General features: G+C 49.3%; 3 protein-coding genes across 6 annotated transcripts; 1 reads left to right on the forward strand and 2 right to left on the reverse strand.

The window, feature by feature from the left end:
- Positions 1-744: 744 nt before the first annotated feature.
- Positions 745-7,876, reverse strand: CA9 (carbonic anhydrase 9). 2 transcript variants are annotated; one of them, XM_066367736.1, is made up of 11 exons: positions 7,418-7,876; positions 6,555-6,584; positions 6,109-6,279; positions 5,804-5,946; positions 5,628-5,720; positions 4,536-4,602; positions 2,105-2,262; positions 1,757-1,907; positions 1,623-1,652; positions 1,110-1,191; positions 745-974 (listed from the first exon to the last, which is right to left on the reverse strand). In XM_066367736.1, exons 1-11 carry the CDS (start codon positions 7,764-7,766, stop codon positions 908-910), a joined length of 1,341 nt encoding a protein of 446 aa, XP_066223833.1. In that variant the 5' UTR covers positions 7,767-7,876; the 3' UTR covers positions 745-907. The 2 variants fall into 2 exon arrangements, with proteins under 2 accessions (XP_066223833.1, XP_066223832.1); XM_066367735.1 differs by having other exon boundaries at positions 1,772-1,907; positions 7,418-7,797.
- Positions 1,203-18,960, forward strand: ARHGEF39 (Rho guanine nucleotide exchange factor 39). 2 transcript variants are annotated; one of them, XM_066367737.1, is made up of 11 exons: positions 1,203-1,363; positions 13,980-14,103; positions 15,364-15,824; positions 16,033-16,127; positions 16,363-16,483; positions 16,749-16,867; positions 17,336-17,406; positions 17,579-17,767; positions 17,977-18,206; positions 18,461-18,549; positions 18,728-18,960. In XM_066367737.1, the coding sequence occupies exons 3-11, from the start codon at positions 15,687-15,689 to the stop codon at positions 18,741-18,743; spliced, it is 1,068 nt and encodes a 355-aa protein (XP_066223834.1). In that variant the 5' UTR covers positions 1,203-1,363; positions 13,980-14,103; positions 15,364-15,686; the 3' UTR covers positions 18,744-18,960. The 2 variants fall into 2 exon arrangements, with proteins under 2 accessions (XP_066223834.1, XP_066223835.1); XM_066367738.1 differs by lacking the exon at positions 1,203-1,363 and adding an exon at positions 6,108-6,200 and having other exon boundaries at positions 17,639-17,767.
- Positions 18,961-19,030: 70 nt separating this feature from the next.
- Positions 19,031-22,180, reverse strand: CCDC107 (coiled-coil domain containing 107). Of its 2 annotated transcripts, none has more exons than XM_066367741.1 (6): positions 22,019-22,180; positions 21,785-21,936; positions 20,034-20,094; positions 19,858-19,948; positions 19,671-19,783; positions 19,031-19,301 (listed from the first exon to the last, which is right to left on the reverse strand). In XM_066367741.1, exons 1-6 carry the CDS (start codon positions 22,122-22,124, stop codon positions 19,249-19,251), a joined length of 576 nt encoding a protein of 191 aa, XP_066223838.1. In that variant the 5' UTR covers positions 22,125-22,180; the 3' UTR covers positions 19,031-19,248. The 2 variants fall into 2 exon arrangements, with proteins under 2 accessions (XP_066223838.1, XP_066223837.1); XM_066367740.1 differs by lacking the exon at positions 19,031-19,301 and adding an exon at positions 19,334-19,591.

Below are 22,180 nucleotides of genomic sequence, written 5' to 3' on the forward strand. Positions count from 1 at the left end.
TGTGAAGCGGAGAGGCCTGGTAAGACTGCTGGTACCTCTTAGCCCTTACTCCCCACAGGGCAAAGGAGCTGCTGTCAGCATCACTGCCCCCATCCAGCAGGTGGCTGACCCAGACAACACAACCTGAAGGCAAACCTACACAGATTTTACTTGAGCAGAGTGAAAGGCCAAAGCCTCAATCTGATTTTAAGCCTAGAGGCTGAGTCTGCCCTCCCAAGCTACATATACACACAGCCATTTCAACAATTGTAGTCATTTCCGCCCCCTTCCTGATAGCAGAATGCTTCCCCACCAAATATGTCTACACCCTAATCCTGTGAAACATTACCTTACATGGGAAAGAGACCTTGTGATTAAGCTAAAGATTTTGAGATGGGGAGATTATCCTAGGAGGTTACCTGGATAGGCCCAATGTAATCATAAAGGGTCCTTATAAGAGAGAGACAAAAAGGTCAAAGGCAGTTGTAGGAGATGTGACAATGGAAGCAAGAGGTTGGAGTGATGTGAGGCAGGGGGCCACAAGCCAAGGAATGCTTAGCTTCTGGAAGCTGAAAAGGGTAAGAAAACGTTCTCCCTTTGGGGTCCAGAAGGAACCAGCCCTGCCGACACCTTGACTTAAACCCATAAGGTTCATGTTGGACTTCTGACCTCCACAAATCTAAGAGAATAAATTTGTATTACCACTAAGTTTGTGATAATTTGTTATAGCAGCAGTAGGAAATGGACACACCACCCTGATTTGGGTAACAAATGTACCTTCTACATATTTTATTAGAAACATTTATTTAAAAAACAATCCTGGTGATTAAAAAGGAAGTGGTGTAATAAGCGGGACAGAATAAAGTCTCCAGCTCCCACTCAGATGCCTGTGGCTGGCTTCTCTGCACATTCTCCAAGCTCCAGGCCTCTAGGCAACAGTCTCCGTGACCTCTGCTGGATGGTAGCTAACAGTCCCTTTGGTCCCACTTGCACGTCTATGTGACAGGGAAGCCTAATCAGAAAACTGGCCCAGGATGAGCTCATTTGTGTACAATTTGCATGAAGCTGTTCTGGACTCCACAAAGGAAGTGGGGGTGGTGCATGAGGGAGAGGGTCAGTATAACTCATACCTTTGCTGCCTTTTCATTTGCACAAGGAAGGCGAGGCTGGTCACAGCAAAGAGAATGCCAAAAACCAGGGCCAGGATGTCACCTGTAGGGAAGGGAGAGCCTGCCTCAGGGAAAAAAGAGTCAGTGGGGCTCCCTCAGGGCCTACTTCTGTGTATCTCCCCTCTCCGGCCCCAAGTTCTCCAGCTGCCTCCTGCATCTCAGAATCCAGAAGAGACCAGTGGAAGGGATGTATGGAGATGGGTTCCAAGGAAGGGGTAAGATAACCACCATTTTTCCTCCCTAAAAATGAAGTAAAAGAGGTAATTTGGGAAGGAGGATGCTAGGAGATTCCTGGAGCTTCATTCTGACCAACTCTTGCCCTGGGGACAATAAGGGAACCCCCACCTTGATCTGACACACTGTCCTATTGGGGGTGGAAGTCTGTGTCTTGCAGAAGGGAGAGGCTGTAGACGTACGTGGTCCTGACTAGGGTTGTCCCCAGTGTCATGAGCCAGAGGAGGGACACAGACTTACCAGCAGCGAGGCAGGAATTCAGAGACTGGACTAAAGAGAAAAAGGAAACATTAGAACCAGGGCTGGGACCACCAATGACAGACCCAAGGGAGGATGAAAGACCTGTGGCTGGGGGACATGGTAATACGGGATACCAGACACAGCTGCACCTGGCTCAACAGTTTGTTCCACTCCAGCAGGGAAGGAGGCCTCAATCACTCGCCCATTCAAAGGCTGCGTGGCTCGGTAGTTCAGCTGTAGCCGAGAGTCCTCAGGTCCCCACAGGGAGCCAGAGAGGGTATGGAGCTAGGGAGGTCATTAGACAATGAACAGAGGGCTCATGACAAGGAAACAAAAGGATCACAGGCTTACTCTCAGCCAGGTCTCCACCCTCCATGTCCCTCTCTTCCCCTACACAGCACTTATGCTTCTTCTTCCTCACCTCACTCTATACCCCTTTCTCCCACATCCCCCACACCCCCACATGTTTGTTCCAGCCCCACCTGCTCAGCACTCAGCCTCACTGTCTGGTTGAACACAGTCCAGATGACCCCTTGGGCACAGGGGGGTGTAGTCAGAGACCCCTCATATCGGAAGTAGCGGCGGAGGTCAGAGGGCAGCAGTGCGGATACATCCAGTCCTGGGACCCAAGTCTCCGAGTCTGTGGAAAGGACCCGTGCTGGAATTCCTAGAGGGCTCCCCTCCGAAGCTTTGGGGTATAGGATTACAGTTTCATATCCCAACTCCCTGAGACCAGTTCTTCACTAAGTGTATCCCTTCCAGTTAACTCAGCACAAGAAAACTTAGGGCTTTGCAGTCTCGGAAAGAGAACTGCTCCTCAGTTCCTCCCTTTGAATCTCTGCTTTACTTTGCATATATGATAACATGCTGGACCACAGATTTAAGCTCAGAATAAATTTTTTTTTTAAAAGATAAAAGAAAGCTGAATAACTTATAAAGTGTTGGGTTATGACACAGTACCATTCCTACAAGAGTGACATAACCTGAATTTTGGTGTAAGTCGAAACACACCCTAGCCTAAGTCACTTACCTATCCTAACACATTGTAAAATCATAATCTAGAACATAAGCCTGACCAGGTGGTGGCACAGTGGATAGAGAGTCGAACTGGGATGCCAACGACCCTGGTTCGAGACCCCGAGGTTGCCAACTTGAGCGCGGGCTTATCTGGTTTAAGCAAAATGTTCACCAGCTTGGACCTAAGGTCGCTGGCTTGAGCAAGGGATTACTCGGTCTGCTGAAGGCCCACGGTCAAGGCACATATGAGAAAGCAATCAATGAACAACTAATGTGTCACAACGAAAAACTGATGATTGATGCTTCTCATCTCTCTCTGTTCCTATCTATCCCTCTCTCTGACTCTCCCTCTGTCTCTGTAAAAAAAAAAAAAAAGAGTAAAAGAACATAAAAACACATCTAAGCCACAGATAAAGGAAAAGGACATAAATATACTGTACACTATACTATAGTAACAGAAAAATGACAAAAAATGGGTAAGCCGAAACACGTCTCAATTTTTTAAAGTTTTTATGGGAGTGAGTGTCATAAACTTGAAATGTCATATGTTGAGACTGTCGTAACCTGAGGACCCTCTGTAGTTATAACTATAAAACACAGACAAAAACTCAAAAAGCACAGCTCTCTTTAGTTAAGCAAAACTTAAGGTCCAGTAGGATGAAATTTAAAATGACCCAAAGTGATTGAGAGGGAAAAGATTTCCAACAAAAGCATTTACAAATTTAAAACATTTGATGCTTATGGCCTGGCCTTTGGTGGCACGGTGAATAAAGCTCAAACTGGAACACTTAGGTCGCTGATTCGAAACCATAGGCTTGCCTGGTCAAGGCACATATGAGTTGATGCTTCTTTTTTTGTGTGTGTGTGGCAGAGACAGAGAGAGTGAGAGGGATAGGGACAGACAGGAAGGGAGAGAGATGAGAAACATCAATTCTTCGTTACAGCTCCTTAGTTGTTCATTGATCGATTTCTCATATGTGCCTTGATGGGGGGGGGGGGGCTACAGCAGACCAAGTGACCCATGGCTCGAGCCAGCAACCGTGGGCTCAAGCTGGCGACCTCAGGGTCTTGAACCTGAGTCCTCCACATTCCAGTCCGATGTTCTATCCACTGTGCCACCGCCTGGTCAGGCGAGTTGATGCTTCTTGCTCCCCCCCTCTTCTCTCTCCTTTCTATCTCTCCTCTCTAAAAAATGTATAAATCTTTTAAAAAAATAAAATTTTTTATGCTTATGAAAGAGAATAGACAGTTCTCAGAAAAATTTTAGCTCTCTAGACTCAACCTCAGAAATTCCAAACACTATTATTTTGGTCTTACTTGGTTTTTGTTTTATTTTGTTTGGTTCGTTGGTTTTGGGTTTTCTTTTATTTTTATTTATTTATTTTTTTTGTATTTTTCTGAAGTGAGAAGCAGGAGGCAGAGAGACAGACTCCTGCATGTGCCCAACTGGGATCCACCCAGCATGCCCACCAGGGGGTGATGCTCTGCCCATCTAGGCCATTGCTCTGTTGAAACCGGAGCCTTTTTAGCACCTGAGGCAGAGGCCGTGGAGCCGTCCTCAGCGCCTGGGCCAACTTTGCTCTAATGGAGCCTTGGCTGTGGGAGGGAAAGAGAGAGATAGAGAGAAAGTAGAGGGGGAAGGGTGGAGAAGCAGATGGGCACTTCTCCTGTGTGCCCTGGCCAGGGATCAAACCCAGGACTTCCACACACTGGTCTGATGCTCTGCCACTGAGCCAACCAGCCAGGGCTCATTAGTTTTGATTTTAAACCATAAAAACTGTGGGCAGAAGTTTGCATTTGCCTGTTTGCCTCTGTTCAACTTCATAGTTATCAAAATCATAGCTGTCCAGTTCACATATCAACCCTTTCCCTGTGGAAGGGACCCCACCTTCATACCTTCCTCAGCGATTTCTTCCAAATGTGACAGCAACTGCTCATAGGCGCTGTTTTCTTCTGGGCCTTCCTAGGAGAGGACAGTGCAAGACAGTCAATACATGTATCTAGGGCTGGAGTCCTGAAGGTGAGGTGGGGTTCCCGCAGTCCTTCCTCACTCCTCAGCTCTGAGAATGCTGGGGAACACAAAATCTTATGGATTATTACTCAGAGTTAATTTACTCGTACTCTGCAAACTAACCTAACAAGCTCTGTGGGCTAGTTCTCAATGGCAAATTGGAGGAGGAAAAGGAAGGGGGCCACTAGGATACAAGGTCCTCATGACCTGGCCCCACTCCTGAAGACCACAATGACCTCTGTATTTATGTTACCCCTGCATTCACCTTTAAAATCCATGTGTTTGACTTTTGGAGCAAGGACATGTTATTTCTGAGGCACTTCCCTGAACTTTGTGCTTCGAGGCTGGCATTAAGGTGTCAGTTAGGGCATGAGTAAGCCTAGCATGTGTCTCCTCATCCCTCCATTTACTAGCTTCCTCTCATGAGTGTATGTAGCCTTGATTATTACAGGTCCAAAGAGGTCACTAAATGTTTCTCTAGACTTTATTGCTAATTTCACAAAGGGGATATTATTGTTATAGGAGCATTAGAGAAATTACTCTTCCTGATGTCCACTTTACTGCATGTCAATCCCTGAAATGGACTATATTCTTAAGTCTTTCCACATACCATTTGCTGTACATGAAACATCTCATTTTCTTTCCCACCACTGAACTCTTTAAGTTTTACCTCCTCTGAGAAGCATTCCCTGAGCACCTCTTTTACTCTGTCCTTTGTATATGTCTACCGTATCAGCCTCCTTCACTGGCTGTGGGCTCATTAGAAACAAGGACCCAAGGTTTCATAATCCTTGTTGAGGCTCAGTGCCGCCCCATCCCCTCCCCCATCACAGTAGGTGCCAAATAAATGAACTAATAAGTGACTGAGAATAAGAAGATGCCAGGGTGAATGTACTGGGATGGGTCTCTGGGAGCAAGATACACGGACCTGGGGGCATGAGGAAGCCGGGATGGGGGAGGGGGTCCAAGGCTGGTACCTGCAGAAAGGCGGCCAACACGGCCAGACCCCCTGGGCGCCCCAAGGCCTCTTCAACTTTGGCAAACGCAGTGCTGAGGTGAACCACGTGGATCTGGAGAGGACAAACGGGGAGGAATGGGCAAGATCCCCTCCCCCAGCCCCTCTTCCTCCCTTTGTAGCCAGCTGCGCGCTCACCTCTGCAGGGAAACGGTGGCCGCCAACTGTGTGCTCCGAGCCCGGGCGACCTGCAGACCCCCAGTGCAGATGCAGCTGTAGGGCCCGGTACTCCCGCCCGGGACCCAGGGCCATCTCCAGCCCGGGAGGCAGAGTCAGCTGCACTGTAGAAGGAGAGCCGGTGAGCGGGTGAGACGCCCCTGCCCAGCGCCTGAGACCCAGCCTAACCCCCAAGCATTGCCCGACTGCCCCTCTTCCCAAAGCCGGGTTCCGTCCTTAGAGAGCCTCCGCCCCTGCCCTGAGGCTCCGCCCCAGGACGGCCTCACCGGTGTGGCCATTGTTGCAGAGGCGCAGTTTCGGGAGTGGCGGGAGCTCAAAGCCGAGGAGTTCCAGGGGTCGCAGGGCAGGGCAAAATGCGGTGAGCTCCGGACGGATATCTACCGGGGACTGGAAGCGGTCTGCGCAGGCTGAGGACACCTGGGGCCAGGGCGGGTCGCCTGTGGTGGGAGAGTTTGGACTGGAAGTCTAGTGATAAGATCAGAAACGTTTAGGGACACGGGATAGAAAAATTGAAAAGGTGATGTCTGAAGACACTGGGGCGGGAAATAGAAATCAGGGATGTGCACAGAAACAGGTAGCAGGCGGCATTGGGGACTGGCACACACGCATGCGGTGGGTGGGATGCTCGGGAGTAGAGTTCAGAGATGGTTGGGAGTCAGATCAGTGGAGCTGGGTGCCCAGATTGGGTCTATGTCGGGGGTGGTTGTCTCACCTCCATACCGCCAATGACTGTGGTCATCCCCTGCACAAATGAGAAGGATTAGAGTCCAGGTTTTGAGTACAGCCTGTTCCCGGAGGCCAGAACGAAGTGGGCCCCCCCTCACTAGCAGGGCTTCACAAACTCAGATGTCTTACAGGGGCCTACATAGCAGGCAACAGAAATGCCTAACTAAAGCTGACCAGATGTTAAAGCACAATAGAGTGCAGCCAAACAACACTACAGCGGTAGTGGGCCACACAGAGATCCCACTGGCCCTGGAGATACTGGTTTGCAACCACCGTGTTTAGTAAAATGGGTGGGGGTCTCAGTCCCTAGGCCCAAACAGTAGAGCATCTTTCCTCTCTCCCTTACTTATACCTCCTCCCCACCCATCCCTCTTCCCTCTCTGGTCTCCAGTTCTTTTCCCAAAGTTCCTGGCTTGGGAGTCAAGATACTAGTGCGCCCTACTGGCTATTTCCTTCTTCCTAGGTTTGTTTCTTCACCTTAAACTGAAGATGAGGTGACCTCTACAAACCCTTCCTGCTCTTCCTCTGGTACCCCCGTTTTTTCTCTTCCCTCATACTCTTCTCTCTACTCTCATTTTCTCTCTTTTCATATTCCTAATCTCTTTCTCCTCTTGAACCTTTCCCTTTCTTTCCCACTTCTTCCTATTTCATCTCTCCCCATCTGTGCCGCATTTTTGCCTTTAGATCCGTCCTCTTTTAACTCTGAAAGGGGAGCCCCTGGCGCTGGGAAAGCGACTGCAGAATACAGGCAGGATCCTCTCCTCTGAATAATCCCTGCCTGGGCTGGAGTTTAGTGAAAGGAAATACAAACCTCCTGGAGCCTAGATTTGGAGAGCTGGTGACCATTACCTTTGTTGTTCCTTTGAGCATTATTCTGGTGGCCTTCAGTGTGTCTGGGAGCCTCAACAGTGGGTAGATCCTCTAACTTCAGAGAGTCCTCTTCTCCTGTTCCAGTCTTCATTCCAGGTGGGTCCTCCTCTCCGGGTGGATCCTCTTCACTGGGCAGGTCCTCCGGGCCCAGTGGATCATCTTCCTCGGATGAATCTCCTCCCATAGAAGGAGTCCCCTGCATCCGGGATAGGCTCTGGGGATGGGCAGGTACCAAGAGCAGCAGTAACAGCAGCAGTTGCAGAGTGGGACCTGGAGCAGGGGCTGAGCTCAACAGAGGGAGCCAGGGGCTGGGGCACAGGGGAGCCATGTGGCTGACTGTACGGTGCACCAGACCTGGTGTGTACGGGCTGTACGTGCATTGGAAACAGGAGCTGGGTGGGGGAGGAGCAAGCCTGGAGGGGAGCAGGCTGACTCACAGAATGCCCTTTTGTAGAGATGGAGCCAAAGTCCCTCGGGTCTGTCTGGCCAGGTGCCCCCTCCCCGATACCATACCTTAGATTGGGGTGGAGTAAGGGCAGGTATATGCGTAGGCACAAGGTTATCGGGGTCATAGGACTCATGGGACCCACGGCACCACCTGGCACCACACAGGCTTTCCCTGGCACCACCCGGCTGCCTGCCAGCCAGCCTCGGCTAACCCTGGCCTGCTTCCCAGCCCCAGGCAGGGAAGGGGAAAGACAGGGAACTGAAGCCCCCACGTCCTCTGGCTGAGAGGGGAGCAGCCCATGTGTGCATCCCCTGCCCAGCCAGGGAGCAGGTAAATGGGTAGGGCAAGCTGCCACAGGAGCTTGGGGAGGGGAGCAGATGGGTAGGTGGGAGGTGAATTTGAGTATGAATGGAAAACTGAGTGTATGTAAGAGAGACTCTGATGGGCTTAAACTAAATTTATTCTTCATCATATTACACATCTGCTCAAAAACTTTCATTGACTTCCAAAGTGTGTCCCATCTGTCCATCTTCCCCCTCTAGTTGACTTCCACGTCTCTTCAAAATCTTATCCAAGAGACCTGCCTGCCTTATTCTTTCTACTGTCCCTCATAATCCAGCCAAATTAAACTATTTCCCTCCCAAACCTTTGACCACTTTTGTTCATCTAGTTCTCGCTGCCAGGAATGCCATTGACTCTTATAGGCAAAACTATTTACTTAACATCTACCATATGTCAGACACTGGCTAGAGGTACAGAAATAAGACAGCTGCTGTCCCGAGAAGCTCATGCAGCGGTCAGCAAACTCATTAATCAACAGTACAACGATTGAAATTTCTTTTGAGAGCCAAATTTTTTAAACTTAAACTATATAGATAGGTACATTCCTTATCGAAGTAGTGCCTGCACGTGGTATTTTGTGGAAGAGCCACACTCAAGGGGCCAAAGAACCGCATATGTGGCTTGCGAGCCGCAGTTTGCCGACCAGGGGAGGGAGTGAGAACAAAGATTTAGGGGAGGCCTGGCCTGTGGTGGCGCAGTAGATTAAGTGTCGACCTGGAAATGCTGAGGTCACTGGTTCGAAACCTTGGGCTTGCCTGGTCAAGGCACATATGGGAGTTGATGCTTCCAGCTCCTCCCCCCTTCTCTCTCTCTGTCTCTCCTCTCTCTCTCTCTCTCTCTCTCTCTGTCTCTCCCTCTCCTCTCTAAAATGAATAATAAAAAAAAAGAAAAAGAAAAGAAAAAGATTTAGGGGAGAGGTGAATTCTGCCTCAGAAAGTAATACAGGAGTAGACAAATTAGATCAGGGCTGTGAAGAAGTAGCAGTTCTATTTTGTAAAAACAATGGGGAGAATGGTGTTCTGGTCAAAGGGGAGGCATCAAATATTTTGAGTGGGAGAATGACAGAATCCAATTCCCATATTAGATCATATTAAGGGCTGGTGTGGAGCATGGATTGGAGGGGGAGGGGGAGTGCTAGGAGACAAGTGAGAGGACCCCAAGACTAGGCTTGGGATTCCCAGTCTCTGTCTACTCATTTAACAAACATTTGTTGAGCCTCCTCCAATCCTCCAGGTACTGTTCTAGGCCCTGGGGATACAACACTGGACTAGAGAACAGCCGCCACTGTTCTGTAGCTCACATTGTAGTAAGGCCCCTATGATTTCAACAAACCAGAAGAGAGTAAGACCATCTCAGGAGGTTCCTATCTGGAACATTCAGTAGGTACGCATCTGTATGGTTGTGTAGGCTAATTAAATATATGGAAATATTTCTAAATCTGTTGGTAACTAGCCCCTCACTCCAGGGTGCTCCTGCTACCCCAGCTCCTCCCTGAGGACTCTCTTGACATCCTCAGGATCTCTTATCTAAAAAGGTAAATCCTGGCCTGAGCAGGCGGTGGCACAGTGGATAGAGCATCGGACTGGGATGCAGAGGACCCAGATTTGAGACCTCGAAATCGCCAGCTTGTGCGCGGGCTCATCTGGTTTGAGCAAAGCTCACCAACTTGGACCCAACGTCACTGGCTCCAGCAAGCGACTACTCGGTCTGCTGTAGCCCCACGGACAAGGCACATATGAGAAAGCAATCAATGAACAACTAAGGTGTCGCAACAAAAAACTAATGATTGATGCTTCTCAACTCTCTCCGTTCCTGTCTGTCTGTCCCTATCTGACTCTCTCTCTGTAAAAATAAAATAAATAAATAAAAAGGTAAATCCTGGCACAGCAGGAACCCTAGAGCCCCACTTGAATGCCTCAGGCAGCTTCCACTATGATACTCTGATAGATCAGTGCTTGTGTACTCATTACCATGTTAAATACTTTTACTACCTCCCCTGTCTAAATCCCTTCTATTATTCAAGACCCAGCTCAAAGGCCATGGCCACTTCTTCCAGGAAGTCTTTCTTGACTAACTTCACCATAAGAAAAGTTAGCCACCACAGTGCTTTGTCTGCCCTTGCTAATAACCTTACCCACCATCTAATTCATATTAGGATGATTTATGACATTTTATCTGTTCTAAAAGCCTTGAGCTCCATTAGGGCAGGGTCCAGTATTTGATTGGTTGAGTCATTCTTTTATTCTATTATTGAGCATTTTCTCTCTGCAGATCACTTTGCCTGGACTTGAGAAAAACCAGATTCACTAAGCCGACTTTCTTGCCCTCGGGGAGTTCATTGTCAATGACTTGTGCAAGTTGAACCACAACTGTTCTAGGAGCATGACTCTTCACATTTTTATGGCACCCCAAAATATCTTCCTTGTCAGAGTGACTATGATACTGTATACCAAATCTTGTATGGCCAAACAACAACTGTCCTTAAAATAGTCATTTTAGAATATAATTCACCTAACCATCTAAGTTGCCATTTCTGGCACTAAATTAGCCATCCATCCATGGCAGTCCGATCCAGTGTGCACTCTGGATGGTCAGCTCTTCTCTTGGTCAGCTGTGTTGTCAGCACCTTGTTTGGACCGACACATGGAAGGTTCATGGTAATATTTAAATTCAGTGGGCCTGTACAAGAAGGAATATGGCAACAAGTTATCTAGTTGTTGGGCAGATAAAATATATTATGCTCACTTTGTTAAAGATGGCGCTGCCCACATGGAAGCCCGTCGCCCAGGTGATTGCTTGGAATGGGCGTGATTGTATTAATGTGTGTTGGGGGCGGACTGTGGGCAGGTAGGATCCTTGTAGCCTGGGGTTTGGTTTTAGGACTAAGCCTTTCCCACCCTTTTTTGATGTGTGGTGGTACAATCCCATCATGCCTCAGATAAGTGACTTTGTATTAGAGACTTCCCTATTTTGTATATTGGATTAAAGGGGTTTTGATTTCTGCACTATAAAGTGGGGCAGACCAGGAACTTGCTCTCTCTCGGTTCCTGAGATTAGCATTAGAGGAGAGAGCAGAAAAAGGAGAGCAGAGAGAGGCCCGTGGAGGAGGCCAGGAGAAGCAGCCAAGATGGCGGAGTGTTGAAGGAGAAGCCACTTTGTGCAGTTTGTGCAGAGAGAAGGAAGGAGATGGGGAACAGAGGTGGATACATCTGGTGAGCTAGAAACCTTTGATTCTAGGAAACTTGGATAAGTCAGTAGCTTTGTGAGCACTGAATGAGTGGGTTTTGGAGCCCAGTGTGTGTTTTACTTGCCTGCTGGGTGCAAGCTAGGATTAAAGAGAATGGCCCACCAGTTTTTGGCTCCGTTGTTTCTTTACCAACTGTCCAAATGCAATGCAAACCTGCATGTGAATGGCCATGATGGTGGCTCCTGGCCATACACTAGTGGAGGTAAAAGAGATTATGGGAAGAGACAAGCACCATGCTAACTGCAGTCTCGGGTCCTCATATCTAGACATCTCTCCCTAACACCAATCCCATCTTTATTTCATTTTCCCTCTTTCCAAATATTCCAAATGTTCCCATCTTTACCCTTTTTAGGTCTCTGTCAGGATCTCTTTGTACACTCCTCTGTGCCATTCCGTGTGCTCGCACCCCTCTGCTGCTTCCGTTGGTATTTCAGAGTCCAGATCTGTGTCTAGGTGCAAATCTCACTTCCTTACAGCTTCCCAGTTTTACAAAAGCCGTTCTGCATGGTGCTGCCTCTTTCTTGAGCTGTCTCTGTGTGTGACTGTGTCTTTGGTCTGGGTGGGGAACGTGGACTCTGACCCTGGGTCACACCTTTGCAGCTGGGAGTCTGCCAAAACCCAAAACAGGTGTGAGCTTCTAGAGTCTTGTTTCCTGAACCTCCCCAGGTTGGGACAGAGTGTACTCAGGACTGACTGACAGGGGCATCCCCCACCTGGCATATGACCTTAAAGCCAAGTCTTTGATCATTAGGGTCTGTTTCTACCCCAGGGTGGCAGAGGGGGGAGTTGTTCGCTAGTGGGTAGAAGTAAAAGCCCCCCTACTCCTCAGTCATGGATTGGAAGCAGACAGCTCAAAGCCCTTCTGGGGCCTTGAGGCTGACCTGTAGTTCCGACCCACCTCACCATCTGTGTTAGTTTCCTAGGACTTCTGTGACAAATTACCACAAACTGGGTGGCTCAGAACAACAGAATTTTTTTTTTCAAACTATTTGAGAGAGTTTATTTAGAAAGTTGCCAAGATAGCTGGGCTGCGTAGGCTCAGGAAACAAGTTACAGAGGCAAAGGAAGGGCCCGTGGAGCTTAGGAGAGAGAATAAAGGTAATGCCCCGGGGGAGGAAGACGGGGAAGGGAAAGTAGCGGGCCAGCTCCCGGGAAGGAGAGCATGCCAACAGAATTTTTCCTCTCTCACAGTCCTGGAGGCTAGAAATCTGAAATCAAGGTGTTGGGGCCCTGTCCTTTTTGAAGGCTTAGAGCCTCCTCTAGCTTCTGGTGGCTCCAGGCATTCCCTGGCTGTGGCTGCAAAACTCCAGTCTCTGCCTCTAACTGCACATGGCCTTCTCATCTTGTCCATCTCTCCACTAGCTGTCTCTTTTAAGAACACTTATCATTGGATTTAGGGCCCAACAGGAATAGCTCAGAATGATCTTATTTGAAGATTTTTGGACCTGTGGTGGCGCAGTGGATAAAGCAACCTGGAATGCTGAGGTCGCCGGTTCAAGACTCTGGGCTTGTCCGGTCAAGGCACAAACAAGAAATAAGTTGATGCTTCCCATTCCTCGCCTCATCCTTTCTCTCTCTCTCCCTCTCCTCTCTCTAAAATCATAAATAAAATCTTAAAAAAGCCTGACCAGGCAGTGGCGCAGTGGATGGAGCATTGGACTGGGATGCGGAGGACCCAGGTTTGAGACCCCGAGGTCGCCAGCTGTGTACGGGCTCATCTGGTTTGAGCAAGGCTCACTAGCTTGGACCCAAGGTCGCTGGCTTGAGCAAGGGGTTACTCGGTCTGCTGAAGGCCCGCGGTCAAGGCATATATGAGAAAGTAATCAATGGACAACTGGGTGTCGCAATGAAAGACTGATGATTGATGCTTCTCATCTCTCTCTGTTCCTGTCTATCTCTCTCTCTGACTCTCTCTGTCTCTGTAAAAAAAAAAAAAAAAAAAGTAACTTATCATATTGAATAATAAAATATAGAAATATATATATTTTTAAATCTTAAAAAAAATTTTTTGGCTTAATTACATCAGCAAAGGCCCTTTTTTTTCTCTTTTTTTTTTTTCCCTAAAAGTGAGAAATGGAGGAGGAACAGGAAGCATCAATTTGTAGTAATTGCTTCTTTTTTTATTTTTTAGATTTTATTTATTCATTTTAGAGAGAGGAGAGAGAGAGAGAGAGAGGAGAGAGAGAGAGAGAGAAGTGGGGGAGGAGCAGGAAACATCAACTCCCATATGTGCCTTGACCCAGTAAGCCCAGGGTTTTGAACTGGCGACCTCAGCATTCCAGGTTGATGCTTTATCCACTGCGCCACCACAGGTCAGGCAAGGCCCTTTTTCTAAATAAGTTCACATCCACAGGTTGTAGGGGTTAGGATATGGACATGTCTAAATGGGGACTACCACTTGACCCACTCTCCCAGTCACTTTAGAACTGAAGTGGATGTACAGGATGAGAAGAAATGAGTTTGTATTCTCTTCTATCCATAATCCTTGTTCATATTCTTTGTAGGCAGTTTCATCCACTTCCATGGTTTCTATCAATACAAGTTCATGACAGCCAAGTATCCCCCAGCTGGACTCTTCTCCATGTCAGATCCATAACCACCTGCTTAATGGAACATCACACATCCTTGGTGATATGATTGAGTTGCTGGATTAAGCTAACCGTAGGACCTACCTGCATCTGGATTTTTCATAAGCCCATAAAATATCTTATTGTTAATCACTTTGAATTTACTATTACTTGTGACATAGTCTTACTGATATAAATTCCTCCATGGCTTGGCCTCTGTCTCTCCACTGTGCCACCGTAGGTCCAAAGATGTTTCTCATTACTCTCTCCTTTGCAAACTGTGCTCTAGTCTTGCACTGCATGCATGTATGCATGCGTCTGTGTGTTATCTCCAAGCTTTGTTCATGCTGTTTGTCTCTCTTTCACATCTCCCCCACTGCTAACTGCTCCACCAGGTTTTGCTCATGAAGGTATCAGTTCATATTGTTGCCTCCTCTAAGAAGCCTTCCCTGACTCCTAGATGGGGTTATTCCTGCCTGAAAAGAAGCCTATACATCCCTTGTAACATTTATCTCACTTTATGATAACTTCTTACCATGTCTGCCATGCTGGACTATAAGCATCCATAACAGTGTAGGCCATATTTATTTATTTTTATTTTTTTATTTTTATTTCTTTTCTGAAGTTGGAAACGGGGAGGCAGTCAGACTCCCGCATGCGCCTGACCGGGATCCACCCAGCATGCCCACCAGGGGGCGATGCTCTGCCCATCTTGGGGCATCGCTCTGCTGCAATCAGAGCCATTCTAGCGCCTGAGGCAGAGGCCACAGAGCCATCCTCAGCGCCTGGGCCAACTTTGCTCCAGTGGAGCCTTGGCTGTGGGAGGGGAAGAGAGAGAAAGAGGAAGGAGAGGGGGAGGGGTGGAGAAGCAGATGGGTGCTTCTCCTGTGTTCCCTGGCCGGGAATCGAACCCAAGACTCCTGCACACCAGGCCGATGGTCTACCACTGAGCCAACCGGCCAGGGCCAATTTTTCAAAAGAACTAAATAAGGAAAACCTGGTACATATTATGCTTGACTAGGTAGCTCATAGACTAATCAACTGAAAGCTTTTGCCTTTAGCTATGGTTAAGCAATTCTGAAACACCATGTTAGTTATTGACACCTGCTGACCAGAAGCAAATTGGCTGTCAATTTTGGAACAAGAAAACGAGGAACTTAAAACCTAAAAGCTTTTGTCCGGGGCCAATATATTTCAAACCTTGTGACTTTTGAGAGTTCCTAGCTGTAAAGAAGCATTGGGAATGACTGAGCCCCCGAGTCTGGCATGGGCCCAGTACAGAATACAGATTGTAACTATTGCCCCTTTCCAAATCCTACAGATGGGACACTAAGGCCCCGCCATATCTGCACCCCCAAGTCTCCTGACTCAAAGTCTAGGCTCTGCCCCAACTTAACAGAAGAGAACCACCCGCCCCACTAAGCCCTACTTCGGCAGCCGTCACACACCTACGAGGCTGCCCCGGCGTGAGGCGAGGCGGAGGCGGAGACCAGACGCGGGTTGGCAGGCCTTCGCGCATGCTCCGTCCTACGCACGGCCTCCGGGCCCCAGGGGCTGTGCTTTTTTACGCTGCCCCGCCCCCGGAGCAGTTAGGATTTGAATCTCCGGCGGGACGTGCCTGAACTGTCGACCAACCAGTTAGGCATGGAGATCCCGGTCCCTATGGCTAGGTGCCCGGTGCAAGAGCAGCGTGCCCGTTGGGAGCGAAAACGCGCCCGAACCGCCCGGGAGCTGCTGGAGACCGAGCGGCGCTACCAGGAACAGCTGGGGCTGGTGGCCACGGTGCGGGCCCCGCACGCCCTCTCGTTCGGGGCGGGAATCCCAGGGGTGGGAGGATCTCTGTGAGGTCCTTGATCCAGAGTACGCGGGGGGCTGGAGAGGTGTCTTGTCCGCCTGTATTGGGGGGCTGGGCAGACTTCTACAGATGCTAGCTATGCCAGACGTGGGCCTCTTCCTGCAAACTATATACCGCTGTTCTCGCCTTCCGCAGTACTTCGTGGGGATTCTGAGAGCCAAGGGCACTCTGCGACCACCAGAGCGCCAGGCCCTGTTTGGGCCCTGGGAGCTCATTTACGGCGCCAGCCAGTGAGTGGAAGGGGCGTGGGGAGGGGGCAGGAGGGAGAGCCCTGGCCTCTGGCAGTGCACAGAACTTGGGAGTCGGAGACCTAGGTTCCTAGTTCGAGTCTGCTAATGACCTCACCTGTGGTCTTGGCCCATTGCCCCAGTTCTCCCATCTGTAAAATGGGGTAACAGCACCACCTCTGGGGCAGGGTCAAAAGAAGCAGTTCCTTGGCAGTTCTTATTGTCCTCACCCACGCAGAGAGCTGCTTCCCTACCTGGAAGGAGGGCACTGGGGACTGGGGCTAGAGGGCTTCTGCCCCCAGCTGGAGCTCTATACCCAATTTGCTGCCAACGCAGAGAGGTCCCGGACCACCCTGCAGGTAACCTAAACAAGACCTCAGGTCCTCCCCTTATTCCTCTCTTGCCCCATACATTTCCTCTTCATCTGGAGACCCAAACTTCATTCATACCGTTCCTGCATTCATAGAGCCCTTTGGGTGCCCAGTTCTGTGCTAAGTTCTCTGTAGGGAGACAGTTTCTCTCAGGAACACACAGCTTACTGAGGGCTGGGGGTGAATACACAGGTGAGTACCATGTAAGGAGTGGCTTCTCTCTCTGCTGCCAACCCTTTCCCCTTCACTCCAGGAACAACTAAAGAAGAGCAAACGTTTCCGAAGGTTTGTGAGGCTTCAGGAAGGCCGCCCTGAGTTTGGGGGCCTTCAACTCCAGGACCTGCTCCCTCTGCCTCTGCAGAGGCTCCAGCAGTGAGTGAACTCGCCCTGACTTAGCCAACTTCTCGAGTCTGTATGACTGACTGCTGCCCTCAGCTTTGTGGGAAACCATGAGGTCCACCCCGATGCCTCTCTCTGGGACAAACTGCTCCTAAAACCCTTTTTGCAAGAATAAGGTGAACGCCCTCGAGTACTGGAGTCGGCAGCCTCAGGTCCTTAGCTGGGACTGTGGAACTCTACACTGAAGTGAGGGGGCCTGTAATAGGGCTTAGTGACAAGGTATTTGGAAATTTGCTGAGATGAGAGGCTGTCCTTGACTCTTCAACCTGGGATGGGAAAGGCCATGTGGTGTGAGCCCAGGTTTTGAAAGAGAGGCTACAATAGCCAGAAGCAGATCTTTCCTGGCTTTGCAATGGAAGTATGTGTAGGGCGTTGTTTCAGGCAGAGGGGATTCTGCCCAGCTCTACTTCCCTTCATAGACTTCTAATTGTCTAATTCTAGGTATGAGAATCTTGTTGTTGCTTTGGCTGAAAACACAAGTCCCAACAGCCCTGACCACCAACAGCTCACACGTATGTTCTTGCTCTGCCAAAATTCAGGCAGAAGGCTGCCTTTCTTGTTTCCCTTTCTGATTGTGAGTTCCCAACAATGTCTGGTATGACCCTAACTTCTTTTGACATATACACGATGTCCCTATCTACTATTCAAGAAGTTAGATACTGACCCTGGTCTCCTTGGGAATAGCCTTTCACCAGTCCCGAGTCAAAGAGGTGCTGGGAATGGGGTTGCGGGATGTTGCTCCAGGGGCTGCTCGTCTGATAAGTGAGACTGCCCAGAGAGTCCACACCATTGGTCAGAAACAGAAGAATGACCAGCACCTCCGGCGTGTCCAGGCTCTTCTCAGTGGACGCCACGCCAAAGGGCTCACCTCAGGTAGTCTGTGTACTTCCCCCTCTGCCTTCCTCTGCCCTTTTTTTTTTTTTTCTCTGCCCTTTTTTTTTTTTTTTTCTCTGCCCTTTTCTTACTCGTCCTTCTTCTGTAGTGCCAGCACATACCCCATTTCCTCAACCTCCCTTTTTTTTCCATTCCCATGGATCATAGTCCAGAGCTGTGTCGGAATAACAGCTCTCCCATTCCCCCAGGTCGCTGGTTTCTACGCCAAGGCTGGCTGTTGGTGGTGCCTCCCCGAGGAAAACCTCGGCCCCGAATGTTCTTCCTCTTCTCTGACATGCTTCTCCTGGCCAAGCCTCGATCCCCATTGCACCTGCTGCAGAGTGGCACCTTTGCCTGCCGGGCCCTCTACCCCATGGCCCAGTGTCAACTCCACAGGGTCTTTGGCCACTCAGGAGGCTCTTGTGGTGGACTGCTCAGTGTAAGTAGTAAGATGAGAGTTCTGTGTAAGGTAGGAGAGGCCCAACATACACCTCAAATACCTATGCGCCTGTTTATCTCCTTGGCCTGGGCCCCTATTGTAGGAAATGAGCCATCTACACACAGAGAGGATAACTGGGTCTTGGAGTTCATAGCTGATTTTGACCTCAGTCTTGAATTACCCCCATGGGAGCACTAAGGCCTTCAGCTTTGACCTGGATCTGAGCCATGCACTAAGAGGTGGTCTCTCCGTAGCTGTCCTTTCCCCATGAGAAGCTGCTGCTTATGTCCACAGACCAGGAGGAACTATTGCACTGGTACCACAGTCTGACTTTGGCCATCAGGTAAATTGTCTTTCTTTGGTAAGAGTGTTGTGATGAGACTCAGGAGCTAGAGATGGGCAGTTCTGATCCTGTGTCATGTCCTACATCTGTCTGGGACACCCCACCATGACCCCGACCCCATGGAGGATTTTGTCTGAATAGTGTTCATGCCAATGTCTAAACTGTTTTCTCCCCACAGCAGCCAGAAGAACTAGAAGAATCTTACAAATTCCAGAACTCAGGATACTTCAGGGATAGGTCAGAGTCAAGAGTACAAAACTAAACAAAACACAGAACCCTTCATGGTTGGAGAAGGGTTATTTTGTATTTGCCTGGGGCCAGGTTATCTGAGCCGCTCTTAAAAGAGTCAGGAAACCAAGTCTGACCCAGCTGAACCTCCGCTGAACCAGCCCTCCAGCACAGACCAGGGGATCTGGGCTGATAAGCTCGGTGCTATGTCTATGGCCAGTGTTTATCAAGATTCTGACTTTGCAAACACGGCTATTTTTATGGTTTTATTTTCCCACTAGATTTAAGTAAAGTTTGTATTTTGTAAAAGCCTTTCTGTCTTGGCTATGTGATATGAGAAAAGGGATTTTTGTGCCCTCAGGGCTGGCATGACTGTGGCCTTGGGAACTGAAGGAAAAGGACTGGAGCTCCCTCTATCTTCTCAGCTCTCACACTGGAAGGCAGCATCTTTGTCCTAATAAGGGAAGCTTTTCAAGAAGGGCCAGTTGTTCTTAGGCACCTAGTATGGGAGTGTGTGTGCCCAGCTGGAAAAGAAAAAGCACACAGGAGCATCCAGTCACAAGAACAGACTTTGTTTTACTAAACCTTCAGCTGTTGTCCCTCCTTCCCAGTGGGGCTGTGATGGGGCCCTTTGCGGCAGCCTTGCTGCATCTTCTCCTGAGCCCCTGCTTCATTCCCCAAGGAATAGCGAGATTCCTTGTTTCTGTGGTCCAGTTTAGGGGCTCTTCCCAGGCCTGACTGTCACCAGCCTCCTCCTCCTCCTCCTCCTCTTCCTCCTTCATATTTAAGTTCTCAGGAAAGGGTATGCTGGCCTCTGTGAGGGGAGGATTAGGCATGTTTCAGTTTCAGAGATTTTGTCTCTACCTCTACCACTCTCACCCCCAGCCTGTTACCTGGGTCTGGAACCTCCATGCCCTTGTTTGGCTTGTTCTTTTGTAGCAGCTGGTGGATGGTGTGTAACTTCATGTGCAGAAGCTCCCGCTGCGCTCCAGCCAGGGTAGTCACACTGTGGATATGTCTACTCAGAGGCTGCCCAATCTATGTCTCCATTTCTTACCTGCCATATATTGCTCTCCTTACCGCTCAAAAAGGGGGTCCAGCTGGGCTATCAGATTGTTCAGATGTTGTTCTGTCTGGGCCAGCTGTTGTGTCAACTGGGCCAGCTGTTTCTCTGGGGGTAAGGGGGAAAAGGAGAGCAATGGTTACTTCTGCTGTCTCCTAATTCCCCACCAAGCACAGACTTCTGGAAAACCCACCTGACTGCAATGATTCCTTCTTGCCCACCTCCTCTTGGAGAATAGCAGCTTCATCTTTCCCCTGTTACAGAATAAGGAAAGGGCGATACTGCAGCAACAAGGCCCTCCATCACGCCTGTCTCCAAAACCAGTAAAAGGAGGAAGAGAATTGAAGTAGAGAAAACTATTGGGTTTTTTTTTTGTATTTTTCTGAAGTTGGAAACGGGAAGCGACAGACAGACTCCCGCATGCGCCCGACTGGGATCCACCCGGCACGCCCACCAGGGGGCGATGCTCTGCCCCTCCGGGGCGTCGCTCTGCTGCGACCAGAGCCACTCTAGCGCCTGGGGCAGTGGCCAAGGAGCCATCCCCAGCGCCCGGGCCATCTTTGCTCCAATAGAGCCTCGGCTGCGGGAGGGGAAGAGAGAGACAGAGAGGAAGGAGAGGGGGCAGGGTGGAGAAGCAGATGGGCGCTTCTCCTGTGTGCCCTGGCTGGGAATAGAACCTGGGACTTCTGCACGCCAGGCCGACGCTCTACCACTGAGCCAACCGGCCAGGGCCGACTATTGGGTTTTTACCTCAGAGAATCACAATCACATCTAGTTCAGCGCTTTACCCAGGACATGAGGCAACCTGACAGTACACCCTCACACATGGTCATTTGGTCTACTGTAACACCTCCAGGAAAAGCAGCTCCTCTCCCTCCCGTCTGATAAAACTCTGGTTGTTAGTTTATATACAGAGCCCCAAATTGTCCTTTGCAAATCTTTTCATTGTGCTGATTACAGCCTTCCAAAATCGTGTCTTTTCAACATGATAGCCCCTCAGGAATTTGAAAACAAGTAATTTCCCCTACCCTTTTCCCCAAATCTGGTTTAATATCACCAGTCTTCAGTGCTGACTTGACAAAGTTTTCTTTGGTTGCTTTACTGAGCTTGTGCTCTTAAAGCAGTGCCCCAAAGAGAATAAAATTCTCCAGGAGTGTTCTGATAGAAAATAAAGCACAATACTTTGTTCCTAGCCTTTATTTGAGAAATGGGTAGTCACATCACACAAATTAAATAAAATGTTACTATGTTTCTTTCAGACTATACTTGGGTCCAAGAATAGAATTTATCCTTGTTAAATTTCATTATTAAATTTAGTCCTTTATCCTAGCCTGTCAAGTCTATTTGGTGTCCTGATTACCTATCCTTTTTAGTTTTACATCTCTCCAAACTGGTTCAGCCCTCTTTCCCCAATGCAACTGAGTGACAGGGCCAGGGCTGTAGAATCTGCGATGGGGGGTACTCCTTTACATTTCAACAGTTTCAATTCATTTCAAAATGTACTGTTAGTTGTCATTTCAAGGCCTTCCCAAGGACATGAATGAGCCTGCTTGGTTACCTGCTAGAATTCAAAGAACAGTGACTACAGTAATTAACCTCGTGCCAATGTTGGAATCTCACCAGCAACCCCGCTTTTGTGGTATGGATGCTTGTTAGGATCAAATCCCAGCTCCACCAGTTACTAGCTCTGAGTGACCTTGCACAAATGACTTAATCTCTTCATTGGATTGTTGGGAGGACTAAGTGATGATCAGTATTTAAAATTCACCACCGCCTTTCAACATCCATTACCTTGCAGGCTGCTCAAAATAACCCTGTAATGTTGGAAAGCCAAGGAACTGTTCATTTTATAGACTGACCGAAATATGTCTCTTGGTCTTGGTACCCTAACGACCCCGTGGGAAATGCAGGCCCGGGACATGCCCACCCCTGGTCTTCCCGCACCTGCAAACACTTATACAGCACAAAAACCACGACAGCGGCGGTATACAGCGCCCCCAAAGGCAACGCCCTGGCCTGGGCCCTTTCGTGCTGGTCCTGGGGCGGCGGCGGCCGCCGGGGTTCCGTGGCTCTAGGGCCGACCTGGGTGGGGTCCCCTGCGGAGGAGGGCAGAGAAGGGTCAATAGAGCTGAGACCCGTGGGCAGTCCCAGCCTCCCTCCAGCAGCCCTCGCTGGTACCTGAGTGTGCCCAGAGGTCGAGGCTGGGGCGGTCTCCGAGGACCCCGGGCAGCGCAGACACAAGTAGCAGCCCCCATACACCCGCGAGCGAAACTAAGCTCGCCATAATAGGCGGAGGGACTAAAGGCCCCGCGGCGCCAGTTAACCAAGCACTGCAGAGCG

This window comes from Saccopteryx leptura, chromosome 2 (assembly GCF_036850995.1).
Source record: "Saccopteryx leptura isolate mSacLep1 chromosome 2, mSacLep1_pri_phased_curated, whole genome shotgun sequence".
In the NCBI taxonomy this organism is placed as follows: Eukaryota; Metazoa; Chordata; class Mammalia; order Chiroptera; family Emballonuridae; genus Saccopteryx; species Saccopteryx leptura.